Source organism: Oncorhynchus kisutch, linkage group LG15, assembly GCF_002021735.2.
Source record: "Oncorhynchus kisutch isolate 150728-3 linkage group LG15, Okis_V2, whole genome shotgun sequence".
Taxonomy (NCBI): Eukaryota; Metazoa; Chordata; class Actinopteri; order Salmoniformes; family Salmonidae; genus Oncorhynchus; species Oncorhynchus kisutch.
Genome location: NC_034188.2, coordinates 8,520,054 through 8,538,645, shown reverse-complemented (window position 1 = coordinate 8,538,645; position 18,592 = coordinate 8,520,054). Strand labels below are relative to the sequence as shown.

The following is an 18,592-nucleotide window of genomic DNA, read 5'->3' as shown; positions in this document are numbered from 1 at the left end:
GGCAAACGTACAAAATCAGCAGGGGATTAAATACTCGTTTCCCTCACTGTATGCACATATGAACTCTGGGACAACCTTGATACAAGTGCCAACACCAGCATGCATAGGCCTACTGCAGATAGGCCTATGATCAACAAAATTCTGCTCAGTTATTTTCAAAGATAGGAATCTCATGATGGGTGACCTCCATACACTAGATGCAACCAAAACCAATAGAGACATCTTGTGGGAAATATAATAATACCTAAACACAAACTGCTATTGACTAAAATAAGTGAGACACAGTGCAGACCTGTGTCTTTACCATACAGTTAGATAGATGACTCACCTTTGCATATGTGTCATTAAAGCGTCTGTGACAGCATGGGCTCCATTTTGACCAGTGGAGGCTGGTGGGAGGAGCTATAGGAGGACGGGCTCTTGTTTTAATGGCTGGAATATAATTAAATGGAACGGTATCAAACATATGGAAACCACGTGTTTGACTCCATTCCATGAATTACATTCCTACCATTACACAGAGTCTGTCCTCCTATAGGTCCTCTCACCAGCCTCCACTGGTTTTGAAGTAGTCAATTTCTTCTTCACGATTGGCTGATCTCTCCTGATGACTCGGGTTGGACATGAGTCCAACAGTGTCACTAGGAGGGATCAGTCAAGGAAGTAGGAAGTCCCACCCGTTTGACGACATTAAAATGCTGGAAGCCCTCGTTGGCGATGCCCATGCTAATACAGTCTTTTTTCCACTAGAGGCCTCTCTCATTCTCTATGGTCTGTAGCACCCATTGGACATCATATTCAGGGTTGGGGAGTAATGTAATCTGATTACAAAAAACAGTAACTGTAATCTATTACATTACCAGCAATGATGTTGTAATCTGATTACAGATACTTTTGGGAAAAAATGGATTATTACTTCTTGGATTACTTTTAAATTCCCAAAAGTATGTTATTTTTTTCCCAATGACATTCAATTCAGCATTGAAAAACAGCACACGTTTCAGTTTGTTCCACCTGAGTGAGACTGACCACAGAAACCACTATGATGACAAACCTAATGCATTTGATCTATCATTTTTGTATTCTAATGCCTCTTCAAGGTAATCTGAAAGTAATCAGACAGGTATCTAGTAACTGAAACGGATTACATGTAGAAAGTAACCTAGGCAACCCTGGCCATAACCAGCCCTCCGAGCCAACCTTAGACTTACAAAGACTGAAAAGCTTTGTTTCCGGTATGGCGGTGCGACACAACAGTTCACTCATGTCAGGCCAGGTAACCATCACAATGGTTAAAACTTGGCACTCTGCTATCTTTTTATTCTTCCCTTTCCATCAAACCCAGTCAGACGGCACAAACCCAGTTGGAACAAACCCAGTTCAAACCCAGTCGGACGGCACAAACCCAGTTGGAACAAACCCAGTTCAAACCCAGTTGGAACTAAAGACAGTTTTAGCCTGCTGAGCTAAAGCTTAATCAAATCTGTTTTTCAGAAATATACATATTCTTTTAGTTGTATTGCTTATCTTGAACATCAGCTTGCTGGTTTTGAATAGAGTAGAATAGAGTACAGTAGAGTATAATACAGTATAATAGAGTAGAATACAGTATAACAGAGTAGAATAGAGTACAGTAGAGTAGAATACAGTATAATAGAGTAGAATAGAGTACAGTAGAGTAGAATACAGTAGAATAGAGTAGAATAGAGTACAGTAGAGTAGAATACAGTATAATAGAGTACAGTAGGGTAGAATACAGTATAATATAGTAGAATAGAGTACAGTAGAGTAGAATACAGTATAATAGAGTAGAATAGAGGACAGTAGAGTAGAATACAGTATAATAGAGTAGAATAGAGTACAGTAGAGTAGAATACAGTATAATAGAGTAGAATAGAGTACAGTAGAGTAGAATACAGTATAATAGAGTACAGTAGGGTAGAATACAGTATAATAGAGTAGAATAGAGTACAGTAGAGTAGAATACAGTATAATAGAGTAGAATAGAGGACAGTAGAGTTGAATACAGTATAATAGAGTAGAATAGAGTACAGTAGAGTAGAATACAGTAGAATACAGTAGAATAGAGTACAGTAGAGTAGAATACAGTATAATAGAGTACAGTATAGTAGAATACAGTATAATAGAGTAGAATAGAGTACAGTATAGTAGCATACAGTATAATAGAGTAGAATAGAGGACAGTAGAGTTGAATACAGTATAATAGAGTAGAATAGAGTACAGTAGAGTAGAATACAGTATAATAGAGTATAATAGAGTACAGTAGAGTAGAATACAGTAGAATAGAGTACAGTAGAGTAGAATAGAGTAGAATAGAGTACAGTAGAGTTGAATACAGTATAATAGAGTACAGTAGAGTAGAATACAGTAGAATAGAGTAGAATAGAGTACAGTAGAGTAGAATACAGTATAATAGAGTAGCATAGAGTACAGTAGAGTAGAATACAGTATAATAGAGTAGAATAGAGAGCAGTAGAGTAGAATACAGTAGAATAGAGTAGAATAGAGTACTGTAGAGTAGAATACAGTATAATAGAGTAGAATAGAGTACAGTAGTGTATAATACAGTATAATAGAGTAGAATATAGTAGAATAGAGTTGAATACAGTAGAATAGAGTACAGTAGAGTAAAATACAGTATAATAAAGTAGAATGGAGTACAGTAGAGTAGAATACAGTAGAATAGAGTAGAATAGAGGACAGTAGAGTAGAATACAGTATAATATAGTAGAATATAGTACAGTAGAGTTGAATACAGTAGAATAGAGTACAGTAGAGTAGAATACAGTATAATAGAGTACAGTAGAGTAGAATACAGTATAATAGAGTATAATAGAGTACAGTAGAGTTGAATACAGTAGAATAGAGTAGAATAGAGTACAGTGGAGTAGAATACATTAGAATGGAGTAGAATAGATTACGGTAGAGCAGAATACAGTATAATAAAGTAGAATGGAGTACAGAAGATTAGAATACAGCATAATAGAGTAGAATAGAGTACAGTAGAGTAGAATATAGTACAGTGGAGTAGAATACAGTAGAATAGAGTACAGTAGAGTAGAATACATTGAATGGAGTAGAATAGAGTACAGTAGAGTAGAATACAGTATAATAGAGTAGAATAGAGTACAGTAGAGTAGAATAGAGTACAGTGGAGTAGAATACAGTAGAATAGAGTACAGTAGAGTAGAATACAATATAATGGAGTAAAGTAGAGTACGGTAGAGTAGAATACAGTAGAATAGAGTACAGTAGAGTAGAATACGATATAATGGAGTAAAATAGAGTACGGTAGAGTAGAATACAGTAGAATAGAGTAGAATAGAGTACAGTAGAGTAGAATACAGTAAAATAGAGTACAGTAGAGTAGAATACAGTAGAATAAAGTAGAATATAGTACAGAAGAGTAGAATACAGTAGAATAAAGTAGATGGAAACAGATCTAACACAAGTCTCCAATCTCCATTGAAATATTTTTTTCATCTGTCCGAGTGGATACTGGCCCTTGATCTAGCCCAGGATTTCTTCAACTTTGGGACAGGACCAAAAGTGGGCCCTGGGCATGTGAGAGGTGGGTATTATTTATTCTTAATTTGAATCATTGGAGGACGATTTGGGTCAAGGGAAGACTGTCAATTTCTCATTTGGGTCTCGAGCACCTTGGTCATTCAACTTTAACAAAAACATTTAAACTAATATACTTTTAATATCAAAGTTATTTTCTTCTTTGTAGGAGTGAACATCAACTAATTTGCTGCAAGACATGGCTCACTTTAGGCTTCTCCTCAAGCACAAAATACTGTGAAAAGTCCACATCTGGACTGTAACTTGGTTGGATATGTGCTGAATGGAAGTCTGGAAAAGCTGACTAATATTTACATGGTGTATGTACACCGTTCAGTATAGGGTTTGTTATTCATAATTCAGATGTATGGGGCAGCAGGGTAGCCTAGTGGTTAGAGCGTTGGACAAGTAACCGAAAGGTTGCAAGTTCAAATCCTCCGAGCTGACAAGGTACAAGTCTGTCATTCTGCCCCTCAACAGGCAGTTAAACCCACTGTTCCTAGGCTGTCATTGAAAATAAGAATTTGTTCTTAACTGTCTTGCCTAGTTAAATAAAGGTAAACATTTTTAAATAATAATTGTACTGTTAATACACACCAATTGTACAATCATTTTTAATTTGAAGTGATTACAAAAATGTCATGTTATAATTTCTGATGTGTTTTTTGGAACAAATATGACCTATAATGACTCTGGAAAGTTTAGCATTTTTTTTTCTTCCGCCAAATCAGTTAAAGAGATTATATTACATCACATAAATGGATTTTAATGTTTAAAAATATATACATTATATGACATCAAAACATGATTTTTAGATTACAGAAAGAGTATCATATTTATATTTATGATGTATCTGTCTGAGATATTAAGAATTATATACTCGATAAAATTTACCTTTTTAATGCTAACAAACAAATCAAAAAGCATTTTGTTCACGAACTTGATTTTCCCCTGTAAGCAAATGAGATGATTTATTTAGCATAACCAAGTCAGAGTCAGAAAGCTTTAACACAGGACTCTTTATAACCTAGACAAACTCTCTTATAACATTTAACAAAATTAAATCAATATATACAATTTAGAAAAAAAGCAAAGAAACTCACCGACACATTGAGCGTCTTTCCGAGAGGCGCTTTTTAATAAGGAAACTGGTGAGTAGAGGGGGAAGCTATTTCAATGTTTTTAGAGATACATGGGGAATTCCCACATAGAGAAAGAATCTGATGCAGTTCATAGCCTCAACAGAAGAGAACAGAGCAGAGCAGGGGGACCTGGGCTCCGTCCAACTGAGCGCTAGTGTAGACTGATCTGTCCTAAAGTGAACAACACAAGACAACCAGCAGAACAGACACAATCAACACTATCAGTCTGGTATGTGTTAATTCTACTCTACACAGAAATACTAGAGTTTTATGTTATTTTCATTTTGTTGAACCTTTATTTAACTAGGCAAGTCAGTTAAGAACCAATTCTTATTTACAACGATGGCCTACCAAAAGGCCTCCTGTGGGGACGGGGGCTGGGATAAAAATATATATATATATATACGTATATAGGACAAAACACACATCACGACCAGAGAGACACCACAACATTACATAAAGAGAGACCTAAGACAACAGCATAGCATGGCAGCAACACATGACAACAACATGGTAGCAACACAGCATGACAACAACATGGTAGCAACACAGCATGACAACAACATGGTAGCAACACAACATAGCAGAAGCACAACATGGCAGCAGCACAAAACATGGTACAAACATGATTGGGCACAAACAACAGCACAAAGGGCAAGACGGTAGAGACAACCATACATCATGCAAAGCAACCTCAACTGTCAGTAAGAGTGTCAATGATTGAGTCTTTAAATGAAGAGATGGAGAAAAACTGTACAGTTTGAGTCTTTTTGCATCGTACACTTTAAGAATCATAACTAAAGTGTGATGGAAATTAAATGACATGAGGTCTCATGTGTATCTATGCACATTTAGTTTACATAACACAGCCATTAATGTCCATACAGTATAAGGCCTAATAACCAAGTCTAATCTCATTTATATTAAACTATACAATTTTACTTGAAGAGAATCCAATAGAATTGCCTTACTTTTACAGCAGTCAGAAAGGACAATTTTGCAACACAGGGTGATGATCTGACAATGCATTGCAAAGAAAGCTTACTATTTGCCTTGATCTATGAATGTATAATAACGAACATGAAATGGGGATCATTTTGAGGTTGTGTCGTTATGTAGTCTTTGTTTAAATGATCAGTGTTGGGCTGCTGCACGGTGTAGTCTACAGTCTACATGTTGCCATGGATCTCTTGGCCTGATGTAGGGGATTTCCTCCTCTCTCAAAACCCTATTTTCTTCTTTCCGCTTTTAACTCTGAGAGGCTTGACAACAGCTGCACTCACAAATAAAGCTCATCACATGCAGTACATCATACAGTAAAGTCCACCCAAGATGGCGTAGCAGTCGGACGTGTGTTTTGTCTTGTCCCGTCCTGTCCCGTGTAAATATCGTTTTCTTCATTTTATTCCAGTATATATTTCGTATATACAGTGCCTTGCGAAAGTATTCGGCCCCCTTGAACTTTGCGACCTTTTGCCACATTTCAGGCTTCAAACATAAAGATATAAAACTGTATTTTTTTGTGAGGAATCAACAACAAGTGGGACACAATCATGAAGTGGAACGACATTTATTGGATATTTCAAACTTTTTTAACAAATCAAAAACTGAAAAATTGGGCGTGCAAAATTATTCAGCCCCCTTAAATTAATACTTTGTAGCGACACCTTTTGCTGCGATTACAGCTTTAAGTCGCTTGGGGTATGTCTCTATCAGTTTTGCACATCGAGAGACTGAAATTTTTTCCCATTCCTCCTTGCAAAACAGCTCGAGCTCAGTGAGGTTGGATGGAGAGCATTTGTGAACAGCAGTTTTCAGTTCTTTCCACAGATTATCGATTGGATTCATGTCTGGACTTTGACTTGGCCATTCTAACACCTGGATATGTTTATTTTTGAACCATTCCATTGTAGATTTTGCTTTATGTTTTGGATCATTGTCTTGTTGGAAGACAAATCTCCGTCCCAGTCTCAGGTCTTTTGCAGACTCCATCAGGTTTTCTTCCAGAATGGTCCTGTATTTGGCTCCATCCATCTTCCCATCAATTTTAACCATCTTCCCTGTCCCTGCTGAAGAAAAGCAGGCCCAAACCATGATGCTGCCACCACCATGTTTGACAGTGGGGATGGTGTATTCAGGGTGATGAGCTGTGTTGCTTTTACGCCAAACATAACGTTTTGCATTGTTGCCAAAAAGTTCAATTTTGGTTTCATCTGACCAGAGCACCTTCTTCCACATGTTTGGTGTGTCTCCCAGGTGGCTTGTGGCAAACTTTAAACAACACTTTTTATGGATATCTTTAAGAAATGGCTTTCTTCTTGCCACTCTTCCATAAAGGCCAGATTTGTGCAATATACGACTGATTGTTGTCCTATGGACAGAGTCTCCCACCTCAGCTGTAGATCTCTGCAGTTCATCCAGAGTGATCATGGGCCTCTTGGCTGCATCTCTGATCAGTCTTCTCCTTGTATTAGCTGAAAGTTTAGAGGGACGGCCAGGTCTTGGTAGATTTGCAGTGGTCTGATACTCCTTCCATTTCAATATTATCGCTTGCACAGTGCTCCTTGGGATGTTTAAAGCTTGGGAAATCTTTTTGTATCCATATCCGGCTTTAAACTTCTTCACAACAGTATCTCGGACCTGCCTGGTGTGTTCCTTGTTCTTCATGATGCTCTCTGCGCTTTTAACGGACCTCTGAGACTATCACAGTGCAGGTGCATTTATACGGAGACTTGATTACACACAGGTGGATTGTATTTATCATCATTAGTCATTTAGGTCAACATTGGATCATTCAGAGATCCTCACTGAACTTCTGGAGAGAGTTTGCTGCACTGAAAGTAAAGGGGCTGAATAATTTTGCACGCCCAATTTTTCAAAAAGTTTGTTAAAAAAATAAATAAAAAATGTTTAAAAAGTTTGAAATATCCAATAAATGTCGTTCCACTTCATGATTGTGTCCCACTTGTTGTTGATTCTTCACAAAAAAATACAGTTTTATATCTTTATGTTTGAAGCCTGAAATGTGGCAAAAGGTCGCAAAGTTCAAGGGGGCCGAATACTTTCGCAAGGCACTGTATATTTTAATCTCGCTTTCCATCTATGGACTGAACATACTCTCCTGCAACCCGCCTCACCCAATGTGGTACGGATCTGCTATTTTTATACTTAATTAAGAACCAGAACCCCCATCAGAAGCTAGACAGCTAACTAGCTACTAGCTAGTAGTTGGTTAGCCACTGCTAGCGGTCTTCACCGTTAACTCAGACACCAGCCAGCCTCAGCTCGGTCAATACCTGCCAGTCTGTACAGCGCAACATCAACCCAGAGCATATTGGACTGCTTTCTCTACCACATCTCCGGATTCCTACTGCAAACTCTGAATCTTTACACCGGATCATCGCAGCTAGCTAGCTGCAATCCGAGTGGCTACTCCTGGTTAACGTCTCTGTCCCGAACCAAGCACCAGTTAGCCTTGAGCTAGCCTCGAGCTAGGCCCATCTCCCGGTTAGCCGAAGAGGTCCACCAGCTGATTATTGGGCTACAATACCTCTTTTGCCAATTGGCCTTGACCCTTTACTGCCGACACGGAGCTCAGCCAATCCATCACGACCGGTCTGTTGATGTAATCGTCCGAGGTGGTTTCAACAGGAACTTCCGTTGCGACATTGCCGAAGGCCCATCTGCTAGCTCCGGCCCGCTAGCTGTCTGAGTCACCGTGTCTCCAGCTCGCCTAGCGTAGTAGCGACTACTGAATCGTCTCCCTGACTCACCTATTGCTACTTATTGGACCCTATGATCACTCGGCTACGCATGCCTCTCTCTAATGTCAATATGTCTTGTCTATTGCTGTTTTGGTTAGTGATTATTGTCTTATTTCACTGTAGAGCACCCAGCCCTGCCCAATATGCCTTAGATAGCCCTTTTGTCCCACCCCCCACACATGTGGTGACCTCACCTGGCTTAACTGGTGCCTCATTGTCACTCAATGCCTAGGTTTACCTCCACTGTACTCACATCCTACCATACCCTTGTCTGTACATCATGCCTTGAATCTATTCTTCCACGCCCAGGAATCTGCTCCTTTTACTCTCTGTTCCGAATGCACTAGACGACCAGTTCTTATAGCCTTTTGCCGTACCCTTATCCGACTCCTCCTCTGTTCCTCTGGTGATGTAGAGGTCAAGCCAGGCCCTGCAGCCCCCAGCACCACTCCCATTCCCCAGGCGCTCTCATTTGTTGACTTCTGTAACTGTAAAAGCCTTGGTTTCATGCATGTTAACATCAGAAGCCTCCTCCCTAAGTTTGTTTTATTCACTGCTTTAGAACACTCCGCCAACCCTGATGTCCTTGCCGTGTCTGAATCCTGGCTTAGGAAGGCCACCAAAAATCCCAACATTTCCATCCCCAACTACAACATTTTTCGACAAGATAGAACTGCCAAAGGGGGCGGAGTTGCAATCTACTGCAGAGATAGGTCTGTGCCCAAACAATTCGAGCTTCTACTTTTAAAAATCCACCTTTCCAGAAACAAGTCTCTCACCGTTGGCGCTTGTTATAGACCCCCCCCTCAGCCCCCAGCTGTGCCCTGGACACCATATGTGAATTGATTGCCCCCCATTTATCTTCAGAGTTCATACTGTTAGGTGACCTAAACTGGGATATGCTGATTAACACCCCAGCCGCCCTACAATCTAAGCTAGATGCCCTCAATCTCACACAAATGATCAAGGAACCGACCATGTACAACCCTAAATCCTTAACCATGGGCAGACTCTTAGATATCATCCTGACCAACATGCCATCTAAATACACCTCTGCTGTCTTCAACCAGGATCTCAGCAATCACTGCCTCATTATTATTATTATTATTTTATTTTTCTGTGTGAATTTTTACCCTCTTTTTATCCCCAATTTCGTGGTATCCAATTGTTTAGTAGCTAATATCTTGTCTCATCGCTACAACTCCTGTACGGGCTCGGGAGAGACGAAGGTTGAAAGTCATGCGTCCTCCGATACACAACCCAACCAAGACGCACTGTTTCTTAACACAGCGCTCATCCAACCCAGAAGCCAGCCGCACCAATGTGTCGGAGGAAACACTGTGCACCTGGCAACCTTGGGTAGCGTGCACTGCGCCCGGCCCGCCACAGGAGTCGCTGGTACGCGATGAGACAAGGATATCCTTACCGGCCAAACCCTCCCTTACCCGGACGACGCTAGGCCAATTGTGCGTCGCCCCACGGACCGGTTACGACAGAGCCTGGGCGCAAACCCAGAGTCTCTGGTGGCACAGCTGGTGCTGCAGTACAGCACCCTTAACCACTGTGCCACCCGGGAAGCCGATCACTGCCTCATAGCCTGCGTCCGTAATGGGTCCGCGGTCAAATGACCACCCCTCATCACTGTCAAATGCTCCCTAAAACACTTCCGCAAGCAGGCCTTTCTAATCGACCTGGCCCGGGTATCTTGGAAGGATATTGACCTCATTCTGTCAGTCCATGGAGAATAAGAGCACCTCCTCCCAGCTGCCCGCTGCCCACTGACGCTAGGAAACACTGTCACCACCGATAAATCCCCCTGCAGCAACTTGCCCAAACCCCCCCCCCCCCCCTCTTTCTAGAATTATCTGCCGAAATTGTTGCAACCCCTATTACTAGCACAGTGTCCAAAGAAGGGCCAGAAGTATACAGAATGGTGTCATCTGCGTAGAGGTGGATCAGAGAATCACCAGCAGCAAGAGCAACATCATTGATGTATATAGAGAAATGAGTTGGCCTGAGAAATGTATTTTACACCTGGGGTTACTATACATAACTTTAACTCATTGTATAAGAGATTCTCCAAAATAAAATAAAAAAAGTCCAGGCATTTATATATAAATTCCAGTTGTATTTGATCAAAGGCCTTTTCAAAGTCAGGTATGAATACCAGGCCTGGTTTCACATATTTTTACTAGTGTTCTATTGTTTCCAGTACTTGTCTGTCACGGGCTCTTCATCTGAAGAGGAGAGGCGAGAAGGATCGGAGGACCAAAATGCGGCGTGGTATGTGTTCATGATGAAATTTAATAAAGAAAACACTGAACACTGAAACACACTATACAAAAACAATAAACAAAATAAAGACCGTGACGCTAATGAGAACTGTGCTGACACAAGCAATCAAAATAGACAATCACCCACAAAACCCAACACAAAACAGGCTACCTAAATATGATTCCCAATCAGAGACAATGACTAACACCTGCCTCTGATTGAGAACCATATCAGGCCCAAACACAGAAACAGACAAACTAGACACACGACATAGAATTCCCACTCAGATCACACCCTGACCAAACAAAACATAGAAACATACAAAGAAAACTATGGTCAGGGTGTGACATTGTCTTATATTATCTCCATGTAAAAAAAAAAACCTGTCTGTTTAGGATTAACAATATCCGACAATACCTTTTTAATTCTATGCACTATGCATTTTGCCTGGATTTTAGCATCACAACAGGGGTTCGTTTTTTTTTAGGGGGCCTAGATCTTTCTATTTACCACCAGGGTCCTGTTTTCAGTCATAGTAAAATCTAACCACCTTACTGAGTTTGTGATAGCTAACCATTTTTATAGGACTGGTTAAAACATGCTAATAAGCAAGCCTTTTGAGTACATTGAAAAAGATTTGATATACTTCCCATTCAGCCCTGGAGTTTTCCCAGACTTGAACGCTTTAATTGCATCTATAAGCTCCTCCTCAGTAATTAGTCCTTCACATGAGTCTTTCTGTACAGCTGTTAAGTCGACACTAAATTAATTAAATTAATTAGTGGAAATGGAGGAGACTGAAATGAAAACATTTATAAGCTTTTAAATTACTTTGCTTCCTCTTTCAAAACGTTGTTTGGTAAAATCATGGATGAGTTTCTGTGAATTCTTTTTGTTAGCATTTCTGTGTTGGACGATCAAAACGTAAATTAGGGGCATTTTCTTCCATTTTCCATCCAGTTCGCTTCATTTTTATAATATATATATATATATTACACTTGATCTTTCTTGAGTTATTTTTGTTTTTCCTCTAGACTTATTCTGAACCTCTATGTTACAGTTTTTGTTGCTATATATCTGGACTGAGTTCTTTAGACCTCAATTGTTTTTGTTTTAAAGATGAGTGTTGAATTGCATTGGCCTCTTAAAAGCACATTTAAAAAAAGTGTTCCTTACAATAAGGGGATCTGCTGTACCTATGTTGTGTAGGAAAAAGTACGTTATGAATTATTCTTGGTATTGGTTAAAAAAATATTTTGTCATCCAGTAGGCTTTGATTACATTTCCAATATCCTCACCGTTGCGGAAATTCTGTAAGAGTAATGTGTATACCAGTTATGTGATGGTTATGTGATGGTTCGACCGCATTCTGTCCCCTTTCAACACTTTTAAAAACTTTTGGTGTCAGTGTAACGGATGTGAAACGGCTAGCTTAGTTAGCGGTTGGTGCGCGCTAAATAGCGTTTCAATCAGTGACGTCACTTGCTCTGAGACCTTGAAGTAGTGGTTCCCCTTTGCTCTGCAAGGGCCACGGCTTTTGTGGAGCGATGGGTAACGATGCTTCGTGGGGTGACTGTTGTTGATGTGTGCAGAGGGTCCCTGGTTTGCGCCCGGGTATGGGCGAGGGGACGGTCTAAAGTTATACTGTTACACCAGAGAGAATGACATAAGAAAGTAGTCAAGACGACTAGCTTGATTGAGCCTCCGCCATGTATATCTCACAAGGTCAGGATATTTAAGCCTCCATATATCCACTAGTTTCAATATATCCATGACATTTGTAATTTCCTTAAGTGCATGGGAGATATTGAGGGGATAACCTTGTCTTTCGAACCTCGTTCCACCTGTCCACCTGTCTCCTCCATTTCATCAAAAGTGTCAAAAGTGACATTAATAAGAGATCATAGCTTTCACCTGGTCAGTCTGTCATGGAAAGAGCAGGTGTTCTTAATGTTTTGCTCACTCAGTGTCTATACATAGTCCTGGTCAGTCTGTCATGGAAAGAGCAGGTGTTCTTAATGTTTTGTACGCTCGGTGTCTATGCATAGTCCTGGTCAGTCTGTCATGGAAAGAGCAGGTGTTCTTAATGTTTTGTACGCTCAGTGTCTGTGCATAGTCCTGGTCAGTCTGTCATGGAAAGAGCAGGTGTTCATAATGTTTTGTACGCTCAGTGTCTATGCATAGTCCTGGTCAGTCTGTCAGGGAAAGAGCAGGTGTTCATAATGTTTTGTACGCTCGGTGTCTATGCATAGTCCTGGTCAGTCTGTCATGGAAAGAGCAGGTGTTCATAATGTTTTGTACGCTCGGTGTCTATGCATAGTCCTGGTCAGTCTGTCATGGAAAGAGCAGGTGTTCATAATGTTTTGTACGCTCAGTGTCTATGCATAGTCCTGGTCAGTCTGTCATGGAAAGAGCAGGTGTTCATAATGTTTTGTACGCTCAGTGTCTATGCCAGAGGAAATATATAATTTCTCTCATAGTTCTGGTCAGTGAAATAAAGAATGTAATGGATGTGATTAAAATAAGCTATTATATTAACTATGAAGACCACAACATACTGTGTTTAAGATTGGATGACTTCTATGTATTTTTGGTTCAGCGAGTGGGAGAGGCAGTGAGTGGGAGAGGCAGAGAGTGGGAGAGGTAGAGAGTGGGAGAGGCAGCACGTGGGAGAGGCAGAGAGTGGGAGAGGCAGCGCGTGGGAGAGGCAGTGAGTGAATTATACAAAGTGCCGTATCCAAAGTAGTAGCCTATCCCGAATAGAGTACCATTTGCTATTCCCTAAATAGTGTACTACTTTTGGCCTGGACCCATAGAGCTCTTGTCAAAAGTAGTGCACTATATAGGGAATAGGGTGCCATAGGGCTCTGGTTAAAAGTAGTGCACTATATAGGGAAGAGGGTGCCATAGGGCTCTGGTTAAAAGTAGTGCACTATGTGTAGCGAATAGGGAGCCATTCAGGATGTAACCAGGGAGTTTCCTGATTCTAAATCTCTGCCCAGTGTCCCTCTGCCAATATCAATATTTAATCACTGAACGGTACCCAGAAGCTACCCAGGTAGCTAAACATAGTGAACCACTGACAAGGTCCAAATAGCATTCTATTCCCTATATAGTGCACTGCTTTTGACCAGGACCCATAGGGTTGTGGTCAAAAGCAGTGTACTGTATAAGGGATAAGGTGCCATTCTGGTAAGTAGAGATGTTGACACGGCCTTAACCCTGATCCTGCTGTATCTGCAGCACTGTCAAGAGGAAATCAACACAGGGCATTACCGTAACACGATCTCAGTCCAAATGAGTCATTACCCCGTCATTGGTGCATATTACACAGAAATGTGGACCTAAGAGCAATTTCGTTGAAAATGTATTCAATGTATTTATACCAATATAGGTCATATCTTATCATTCAAATCTGTCTTCGAAAAATAAATGCCAACAGAATACAGTCCAACGACACCTTCCTTTTATTATCAGGAGACACAATGTAACGTTCCTAAAACCATACAGTATTCATTGGATGGATGACCTATTGACCTATTGCATTGTAGAAGCACCATACAAAACACTTCAAGCCCTCAATAGGTTGATAGACACATAGCCAAGCAGTTTCCTATCTCTCAATGTAAATACCACTAACACTACAGGGGTTCTGGGAAAAAAAAAAAATGAAAAAAAATATTTGACATGAAAAAGACTGACACAGAGTTGACAGCTATCTGACACAGAGGTGACAGCTATCTGACACAGAGGTGACTGCTATCTGACACAGAGGTGACTGCTATCTGACACAGAGGTGACAGTTATCTGACACAGAGGTGACAGCTATCTGACACAGAGGTGACTGCTATCTGACACAGAGGTGACAGCTATCTGACACAGAGGTGACAGCTATCTGACACAGAGGTGACAGCTATCTGACACAGAGGTGACTGCTATCTGACACAGAGTTGACTGCTATCTGACACAGAGGTGACAGTTATCTGACACAGAGGTGACAGCTATCTGACACAGAGGTGACTGCTATCTGACACAGAGGTGACAGCTATCTGACACAGAGGTGACAGCTATCTGACACAGAGGTGACAGTTATCTGACACAGAGGTGACAGCTATCTGACACAGAGGTGACAGCTATCTGACACAGAGGTGACAGCTATCTGACACAGAGGTGACAGCTATCTGACACAGAGGTGACAGCTATCTGACACAGAGGTGACAGCTATCTGACACAGAGGTGACAGCTATCTGACACAGAGGTGACAGCTATCTGACACAGAGGTGACAGTTATCTGACACAGAGATGACAGCTATCTGACACAGAGGTGACAGCTATCTGACACAGAGGTGACAGCTATCTGACACAGAGGTGACAGCTATCTGACACAGAGGTGACAGCTATCTGACACAGAGGTGACAGCTATCTGACACAGAGGTGACAGCTATCTGACACAGAGGTGACAGCTATCTGACACAGAGGTGACAGCTATCTGACACAGAGGTGACAGCTATCTGACACAGAGGTGACAGCTATCTGACACAGAGGTGACAGCTATCTGACACAGAGTTGACAGCTATCTGACACAGAGGTGACTGCTATCTGACACAGAGGTGACTGCTATCTGACACAGAGGTGACAGCTATCTGACACAGAGGTGACAGCACAGAGCTCCAATGTTCCAATACTTAAAAAATGCATCATTAGTTATGGATAGGTGTAAGCATAGCAAGGTTATGAACATCACTTGAACCAATTTAGATCTGTGATTACTTGAGGAAAGCTAGGAAAGAAGAAAGGAACAGAGACTCTGTGGGGAGGCTGTTGAGGTCATAGGTCACTTTGGCAGAGGAGTGGCAGCGGTGAGGGACAAACAGAGCAGACTGACTATCCCCACTGGGTTCAATGTGGATGTATACACAGCACAGTTGACCGGTAGATTGACAGCTTCAGTTGGTGTTCTAGAGTGTTCCAGAAGCTCCACTGGTGTTCTGGAGCCTTCTGGAAGCCTGCTGGGTGGTTCTGGTTCTAGAGTGTTCTAGAGCCTTCTGGAAGCCTGCTGGGTGGTTCTGGTTCTAGTCTTGTCCTCCACACAGCATCAGCAGGGTCTTACGGTAGTCCCCTGAGGTATCACCCTGAGAGGAAGCAGCAGCTTTTTAGGAACTTACTAAAACAGACTCCGTCCCAAATGGCACTATATAATAATAGGGGACCATTTGGGATGCAGAAAATGTTTTTTTTTGTGAATTTTACCCCTTTTTCTCCCCAATTTCGTGGTATCCAATTGTTTAGTAGCTACTATCTTGTCTCATTGCTACAACTCCTACAACTCATGCGTCCTCCGATACACAACCCAACCAAGACGCACTGCTTCTTAACACAGCGCGCATCCACCCGGAAGCCAGCCGCACCAATGTGTCGGAGGAAACACCGTGCACCTGGCAACCTTGGTTAGCGCGCACTGCGCCCGGCCCGCCACAGGAGTCGCTGGTGCGCGATGAGACAAGGATATCCCTACCGGCCAACCCCTCCCTAACCCGGACGACGCTGGGCCAATTGTGCGTCGCCCCACGGACCTCCCGGTCGCGGCCGGTTACGACAGAGCCTGGGCGCGAACCCAGAGTCTCTGGTGGCACAGCTGGGGATGCATACAGGAGAGGAAGGAGTATTTAGGGTCTCTTTTACTGAATGTTTATACAGTATATGTTATTATATCATATATTATATAATTAACCAGTAAGGTCTGAGGGGGTGTGGTATATGGCCAATATACCACGGCTAAGGGCTGTTCTTAGACCCGACGAACCGTGGTATACGGTCTGATATACCACGGCTGTCAACCAATCAGCATTCAGGGCTCGAACCACCCAGGTCATAATCTAATATATTAGCCATATACCACACCCCCTCGGGCCTTATTGGTTAATTCTATCATATATTATATAGCAATATAAATATTGTAAGTTATTCAGAGCGGGGTAATCAGTTAGGTATATGAACAGCTCCCACAGTAAACACATTGTCAACTCAATAATGTCACACAGACACAGTAACACAGACACATTAACACAGACACATTAACACAGAGACACAGTACATCACACAGACACATTAACACAGACACATTAACACAGACACATTAACACAGAGACACACAGTACATCACACAGACACATTAACACAGAGAGACACAGTACATCACACAGACACATTAACACAGAGACACACAGTACATCACACAGACACATTAACACAGAGAGACACAGTACATCACACAGACACATTAACACAGAGAGACACAGTACATCACACAGACACATTAACACAGAGAGACACAGTACATCACACAGACACATTAACACAGAGAGACACAGTACATCACACAGACACATTAACACAGAGACACACAGTACATCACACAGACACATTAACACAGAGACACACAGTACATCACACAGACACATTAACACAGAGAGACACAGTACATCACACAGACACATTAACACAGAGAGACACAGTACATCACACAGACACATTAACACAGAGACACACAGTACATCACACAGACACATTAACAGAGACACACAGTACATCACACAGACACATTAACAGAGACACACAGTACATCACACAGACACATACAGTACAGTACAGAGACACAGTACAGTACATCACACAGACACAGTACAGTACATCACAGAGACACACAGTACATCACACAGACACATTAACACACACACGGTACATCACAGAGATACATACAGTACATCACATAGACACATACAGTACATCACACAGACACAGTACATCACATAGACACATTAACACACACACACACAGTACATTACAGAGATACACACAGTACATCACAGAGACACATACAGTACATCACACAGTACATCACAGAGACACACACAGTACATCACAGAGATACACACAGTACACCACATAGATACATACAGTACATCACACAGTACACCATAGAGATACACACATGGTACATCACACAGACACACATGGTACATCACACAGACACAGTACATCACAGAGACATATGCAGTACATCACACAGTACACCACAGAGATACATACAGTACATCACACAGTACACCACAGAGATACACACAGTACATCACAGAGACAGATGCAGTACCTCACACAGACACACACAGTACATCACAGAGACACACATGGTACATCACACAGACACACAGGGTACATCACACAGACACAGTACATCACACAGACACAGTACATCACACAGACACACACAGTACATCACAGAGACACACAGGGTTAGTGGACAGACACACAGGGTTTGTGGACAGACACACAGGGTTAGTGGACAGACACACAGGGTTTGTGGACAGACACACAGGGTTTGTGGACAGACACACAGGGTTTGTGGACAGACACAGAGGGTTAGTGGACAGACACACAGGGTTAGTGGACAGACACACAGGGTTAGTGGACAGACACACAGGGTTAGTGGACAGACACACAGGGTTAGTGAACAGACACACAGGGTTAGTGGACAGACACACAGGGTTAGTGGACAGACACACAAGGTTAGTGGACAGACACACAGGGTTAGTGGACAGACACACAGGGTTTGTGGACAGACACACAGGGTTAGTGGACAGACACACAGGGTTTGTGGACAGACACACAAGGTTTGTGGACAGACACACAAGGTTTGTGGACAGACACACAGGGTTTGTGGACAGACACACAGGGTTTGCGGACAGACACACAGGGTTAGTGGACAGACACACAGGGTTAGTGGACAGACACACAGGGTTTGTGGACAGACACACAGGGTTTGTGGAC

The 18,592-nt window shown here is 41.8% G+C and overlaps 2 protein-coding genes across 12 annotated transcripts in view; both read right to left on the bottom strand.

Annotated features, from left to right (window-relative positions):
* The window catches only part of LOC109878037 (TNFAIP3-interacting protein 1-like), a 35,869-nt gene extending 30,014 nt beyond the window's left edge, over positions 1-5,855 (bottom strand). For 2 of the 10 annotated variants that reach the window (XM_031789543.1, XM_031789555.1), the window contains exons 1-2: positions 4,689-4,726; positions 4,480-4,536 (exon numbers count right to left, since the gene is read on the bottom strand). In XM_031789543.1, the coding sequence (XP_031645403.1) occupies positions 4,480-4,512 (33 nt within the window). In that variant the 5' untranslated portion in view covers positions 4,513-4,536; positions 4,689-4,726. Of the gene's footprint in view, positions 1-4,479; positions 4,537-4,688; positions 4,886-5,698 lie in introns of those variants that run through there. The other 8 variants (XM_020470264.2, XM_020470268.2, XM_031789559.1 and 5 more) reach the window with 7 other exon arrangements.
* An 8,354-nt stretch (positions 5,856-14,209) lies between these two features.
* The window catches only part of LOC109878032 (annexin A6-like), a 44,036-nt gene continuing 39,653 nt past the window's right edge, over positions 14,210-18,592 (bottom strand). Inside the window, exon 25 of one of the 2 annotated variants that reach the window (XM_031789566.1) lies at positions 14,210-15,897. In XM_031789566.1, coding sequence (XP_031645426.1) covers positions 15,838-15,897 — 60 coding nt within the window. In that variant the 3' untranslated portion in view covers positions 14,210-15,837. The remainder of the gene's footprint in view (positions 15,898-18,592) is intronic. The other variant, XM_031789567.1, reaches the window with a different exon arrangement.